At 42.1% G+C, this 6760-nt stretch overlaps 1 protein-coding gene across 1 annotated transcript; it reads right to left on the reverse strand.

Annotated features, from left to right (window-relative positions):
- Positions 1 to 919: 919 nt before the first annotated feature.
- LOC119299601 (Bowman-Birk type trypsin inhibitor-like) lies at positions 920 to 1523 on the reverse strand. The gene is made up of 2 exons (XM_037576789.1): positions 1389 to 1523; positions 920 to 1302 (listed from the first exon to the last, which is right to left on the reverse strand). The coding sequence occupies exons 1-2, from the start codon at positions 1465 to 1467 to the stop codon at positions 1091 to 1093; spliced, it is 291 nt and encodes a 96-aa protein (XP_037432686.1). The 5' UTR covers positions 1468 to 1523; the 3' UTR covers positions 920 to 1090.
- Positions 1524 to 6760: the final 5237 nt, after the last annotated feature.

Genomic DNA, 6760 nt, shown 5'->3' on the forward strand with positions numbered 1-6760 from the left:
GTAGTGATATTAGAGTCATGCTAGTTGAGGTGATTATGAAAAATACTTGTGTTAAGGGTTGTGATTCCCATAGCATGGACGTATGGTGAACCGCTTTGTGATGAAGTTGGAGCACAATTTTATTTATTGAATGTCTTCCTTATGAGTGGCGGTCGGGGACGAGCGATGGTCTTTTCCTACCAATCTATCCCCCTAGGAGCATGCGTGTAGTGCTTTGGTTTTTGATGACTTTTAGATTTTTGCAACAAGTACATGAGTTCTTTTGACTAATGTTGAGTCCATGGATTATACCATTTCACCCTTTCACCCTTCCACCATTGCTAGCCTCTCTTGTGCCGTGCAACTTTCGCCGGTACCATACACCCACCATATACCTTCCTCAAAACAGCCACCATACCTACCTATTATGGCATTTCCAAACATGAGATTAAATATTCAAATCGGTCCTAATCATCCTTAGTGGGTTTAAATCTACTGTTTGGGGGATTTCACTTGTGCATAGAGACTAGTCAACTGCAAAAAGTATAGTAATTCCTAAACAAGCTAAATCATCTACAAAAATCTCCCATTCATTTCATGAAACTATAGTTTCAACACGATGTTGACATTCTTAGTGTCGACCTTTAGTTTTTTTTTTGTGGAGATCAAACTTTTTGATTCGTTGAATTTTCATAGATCTAGATCTAAAGTATCTGGACTGGGTTTGACATTACCATTTTTTAATGGATTTGTATAAATTATTTTACTTGGATTTAAATTTGACATCTCTCCATCTTGCTGCTTTGTACATGAATGCATTCCATTCGTGCCTCTACATGGTACTAGAAGATTTGGATTGGAATTCATATTCCATTCCATTCAATGCATATGCGTTTTACTGGTCGCAATGCATAAATGGTTTAACAAAGAAGATTTTGAGCAAAGAATATGCTCTTTATTTCAGACACAAGAAGGAACAATGAGCATGCATCCAACTCTCATTTCTTCTCTGCATCTACCAGAGCAAGATGCAGAGGGAACTCTCAAATACTGCAAAAAACAAAGGAAAATCACAAGCTAATCGGCATTATTCGGGCGACAGCAGGTTGAATCATGTGGCCTTAGTGCAGCTGCGCTGGCAGAAGTTTGCGACACGGTCCTTGCACTGGAAGCTGTCGCGGCCGGCGATGGTGGACTTGTCGCAGGTCTTGCAGGCCGGGTTGCAGCCGCTGGGCGAGGCGTCCATGCACGTGCACCTGGGCGGGATGGACCTGGTGCAGGTGCCGCAGTTGTTGCAGCACAGCGACGCGCTTGGGGTGGCACCTGCAGGCAGCCACCAATGTCAGTAAGCGGCTACACTGGCTTACTCGGCGAGGAGATGAAGAAAGAAAGGAGGATCCCGGGCTCACCTTGGCCGTGGATGACGGGCAGAGCAGCTGCAAGGACGACGACGACGGCCAGCGCGGTGAACAGCACCTGGGGCCTCATGCTTGCGTCTGGTTGGAGAGGATTGGTTGCAAAGACTGAATATGTAACAGGGATTGAGTTGGTTAGTGCTGGGTGGTTGATGCCGGGCTTCTTATAGGGTGGAGTCCCAACCGGATCGACTGAGGCGAGAGCACAAGTGACAATAGATCAATGAGCAACTAGCAGCACGGGCACCAAGCTTTACACGCAGAGAGCATGTAGAGGTGACCTGGATTGATGGATTGGATCTCTAGCAGTAGCATGCATGCACGAGGCATCATCCCCGGGTGGCCTGCATGTGTTTCACACCTAAATCTATTCAGAAAGCTTGACGACACTGTAGCTACTGCTATATATATATATATATATATATATAGGACTCCTCTTTTATACTCCCCGGAATACATACTCCCACTCCCTAACGGGTCTTTGGGTTGGATATCAACCAACCGATAAGAAAAGGAAGCGATGCATGCAATAGTCGCAGTGTGCATGCATGGGCTTGATCCTATAATTAAGCAACGATATTTGTGGAACAGGAAGTTTGTTTAGGTTGCAGGCCACATGCTCCACGTAGTATATAGAAGTACATGTCCTCCACTTGAAGGTACGTAGCTAGCTATTGTATACATGTGGTATATATATATAGCATTTTATTATATTGCTGCTGTAATATTTTTTGGAAGTCATATACTCCCTCCGTCCCAAAATAAGTGTCTCACTTTATATTAGCTCTAGTACAAATTTGTATGCTCAAGACACTTATTTTAGGACGGAGGGAGTAATATAAGTTTAACAAATTGTGTCATTCTGATTTTATGATTTAGTATATACTCCTCTTTGGAACGAAGTATATACCACATATTTACCACAGACCACTTCTGGCCCTTCGAGAGTATATACCACTTCTTTTCATATGGTGTATATACTATATATTTTGAAATGAAGTACATACCATTTTTTGTGATGGAGTATACCTTTTTTTACACTGCTTAGAGTAGCGGGCGCTTTGTTTACTGCTCTTCTTAGTAATGTAATGCTACCATCAAAAGTAGTGCATATAAGGTACTAATTTCAGGTACATAGATTGTACCTACTCTTCTCTGTATAAATTCACGGCAAGTAACATACTGTTGAAATCAAAAGGATAGTTTTTTAATGTGTGAGTATATATACTATTTTTCTGGTTCAGTATATACTACATTTTTTTATGAAATATGCATTTTTGTGAGTCGGTAAATATTACTTTTGTTAGTCAGTATATACTTCATTTTTACTTTTAGTGCATACCAAAATAGTTGTGTCGAGTTATAGCTGATGGGTATATACTACTACAAAAGGAGTATATAGTTTCTTAAGGAAATACATGAATTAAAAGGAGTCTAATCCACGAAAAAGTGTACAATTCAATTCCAAGCATCTAGATCTGGTGTCCATAGTATGTGGCTCATAGACAGAAAATAAAGAAACACTGTCGAAGCAACACGATTGTGGTCGTCGACGTCCATGAGAGAAGTTGCAGTAATCCATGCGACGGGAGGCGTCATGGCCACCAGTATGCCACGTCAACTCGGAAGACGCACGCTGGTTGGCCGGCCGGTGTTCGATGCATCTATCAAAACCGAGGTAGATCGAATCAGCCGCAACAGATGATGTCTTGTATGATGAGATTAGAATTCCAGCTCAAGTATGCAACATGTCAAGTTCAGAGGTAACACAGAAGTGGAATCCCAATAAAAAATAAAAAACTCCAAGTGCAAAGGATGCACGTACGTGCATCAGATGTGGTAATGTGGATGTATGTGCATCCACATGCATCCGTCCATCAGAAGAAAGCAAAATACATGAGCGCTTCTTATAGAGATACGGTGATCATATCCTGGTATATGCAATATAAAATTGATGGAAACCTCACCCGCAAAAAAAATAAAAAATTGATGGAAACCTTACCATGTAGTTAGCCAGCGCCAATTCGCCATGGATCGCTTGCCACCGATTGAGATGTCAGAGGAAACAACCGGCTCGCTTCCGCCGGATGGAATCAACGATCAGCTCACTTACCGATACGGTAAAATCCTTTGCGCGTTCATAGCAGATGAGTCGCATGCTGCCCCGCTTGTGAATCAAATCACCAGAAGATCATAAACGTGTGTGAAGCTGCCGGAGAGCCCATGCCTGGGTGAGCGCCCACGTCGGGCGAGTCAGCCTAACTAGGTATTAATGGAAACTAAATTCCCTACTAACACGGAAGTTGTTTCCAGATCCATGCGGAGGGGTTAGATGGAATAGTAATACTTTAATAAATTAAATTATTAAATAATAGCTAGATGCTTAGATGGACACGGAACGGTTGCTCGCCAGTACGTGTGTGTGTGGAGTTCGAAGGTGAGAGTATGTACTCATAGGAGTATCAACCCATTTTCTTATATATATATATATATATATATATATATATATATATATATATATATAGAGAGAGAGAGAGAGAGAGTGCTCTTTTACGGTGATTGGGGAGTTACAATATGTAATTTTATGTAACTCTCCCAGTGATTATTTCCCACCGTTGATTTAACAGGTTAACTAAAAGTATTAAGTTTAATCAAGAAGGGTATTATGGTCCTCCCTGCCTTTTTTTTCTTTTAGAAACTTTGTGAATTCGTTCGGTCAATCCCTTGCATCTCGGCTAATCCATCTCGCGAGAGGGAGGCGCCTGAAGGCGACGACGCCGGCGCCGGCGCAAGTACGTAGGCGACGACGCCGGCGCGAGGTCATGTCGGCGAAATCCCGACTGGGCTTGGTCGTAGTGGCCGCTCCCCGACGCCCCCGCGGATGCCAGGGAGAGGTCCTGGGAGACGCAGGCGCCGCGCATGGACCTGGGCGACAACACCGGCGCGAGGTCCTGGAGGCAAACCCCTGGCTGGGCATGGTCGTAGTGGTCGACCAATGGAGGAAGGTACCTTGCCCCCTGCCTCATCTCTTCCTTACATCCCTCCCTGCAGGTGGCTAGCCGGCGACTAAACATTCAATTATTTCTGTTCTAGTGGGCACAAAAATTGAAGGTAAGCCACCATTGAGATCTAGGGTCTCTGAAATTTTCTGATCACGATGATTACTGTCAGCTCATGTCCAAATGAAGCTCATCATCCAGGAATAGGACAACACCAAAAATTTATTGGATTCAGACCTGTAGTGTAATCTCTGATTGAGGATGGTCCTTCCGTTGTTGAACAATTATAAACTATGTAGTGTGATCTTCTTCCCACGTAGTGTAATCTCTGAATCTCTGAATAATGTTGGTTGATGATAAGATGGTAACCTACGTTGAACAATGATGCTAGTCTGAAGGAGAAAATTCTGTTAAATATACAATTACTCAAACATGCCCTTTTCCAAGTCTGGCTATTTATTTTGTGAGGTACTCAAGTTACAATGTTCAATTTCCCAGCTTACAAAAAATTCTGCTAGTGATTACAGTTTATTTACCATGAAGCCTGACCAGTGCATCTATATCCTTCATATCATAAATTTTTTAATCATGCTTTCTACAAATTTTAGTGATCAAAGATAATAAGACTGAACCATGAAAGTGGCTAGAGAGCAAATGAAATCTTGTCAGGATGTCCTTTAATTGAATTGGACTTCAGTACGAATGTCCTTTAATGCTGTTTGCTTTTATGAGGGAATGTAGATCTATCTTTGGTTCAAAATATCTACTCCTATTCATTTTTATTGAGTGGAACTTAATAGAGTTGGACTTCAGGGATTTATAAGGTTGCAAGTGTCTTTTCATTCTAGCAATGTTGCTGCCTCATTTATTTAACAAAAATGTTACTAATACTTTTGACCAAAAGAAGTAGGACTAATGTTTGCTCACATGGTCTCCTATGAACAGTGATTGTGGACGTCCATGATGGAAGTTGCAGTGCAGGGACTTGTTTCAACGGCGGCATTTTGAGGTCATGTACATATGAAGATAGGAAATACCGTTGGTGAGGTGGAGCAGACGAGCGAGCGAGACTGCAGTTTCTTGTTCTTGCAGCAGATGCATTCTTATTGGATCATTTCTTCTGACTATAGTGAATGCCTAATCTTATGGTTATATGAGCGGCATTGTTTTGATGAACTAGGCCATGTGGTGTTCCACCCATGTAGCTTGATTGCATTCTTCAAACGTGGCAAAAGTAATGAGTTGCATTTTTATTTGTGGGTTTATTTGTGTGCGTTGGGGGTTGTATTGCTTGCCTTGCGGTTTACAGAAATTTAGACGGGCGCATGGCCTTGTTAGGCGTTGTATTGCTGGGGCTCCTCAAGATTGATAAAGCTGGAGCTGCTGGATTGCACGTCTATTCTTGTCATTGCCTCGTTATATAATGAGATCACCATTGTGCTTTACAAAGAATAATGTTTGGGTAAGCACAGTTCTATCATAGATTCGATCCCTATTCTTCGAAAGAAAACCATTTCAAAAAGTGGTCAACTTGTCTCAAACCGAGGACCACACGGTAGAAGTGCAGATTGTTGCCAGTGCGATATAAGGTGATTTCTGGTAGTAAGCTATCTACACGTCTACTTAGGCAACCATCTTGCATTCATGGACGAAATACTGTGTAAAGGACAAGTTTGTGCAAAAAGCACCGTTTTCACATGGAAGTTTAAAGAGACAAACACCAGCAAAGTAGTTCACTTCAAAAGAATGATGGAAACTCGACAAATAATGTAAATTAATCAAATGATACGAAAGACATATAAAAATTAAAACCTCTTGCAAAACAAAATCGTAATGTAAATGTCACTAAGGATATCTTTCATCCCGTCACGAGTGAAAACACACAGAAGACAAAAACGTAAATTAAGCCTACTAATGGACCACTTAACATATCTACGTTCTTAAGTACAGATCTTAGTCGACTGGGTCCATAAATACCGATCTTAGTCGTTCGGTCCCACAAGTATCGCTCTTAGTCGTCTAGGCCCACAAGTACCGATCTTACTCGCTCGGGGCTAACTAATACTGATCTAAGTTGTTCGGGTCCACACGTACCGATCTTAGTCATTCGGACGCATAAGTACTGCTCTTAGTCGTTCAGGCCCACAAGTATCGATCTTAGTCATCCAGACCCACAAGTACCGTTCTTACTAGTTCATTTTAACTACTATTGACCTTAGCCATTCGGGTCCACAAGCATCGATCTTAGTTGTTCGGACTCACATGTGCCGGTCTTATTCGCTCAATCTGCCTACTATCTTAGTCGTTTGAGCCCACAAGTACGGATCTTAGTCGTTTGGGCCCACTGGTACCGACCTTACTCGCTCA

The sequence above is a fragment of the Triticum dicoccoides genome, chromosome 1B (genome assembly GCF_002162155.2).
Source record: "Triticum dicoccoides isolate Atlit2015 ecotype Zavitan chromosome 1B, WEW_v2.0, whole genome shotgun sequence".
Classification (NCBI taxonomy): domain Eukaryota; kingdom Viridiplantae; phylum Streptophyta; class Magnoliopsida; order Poales; family Poaceae; genus Triticum; species Triticum dicoccoides.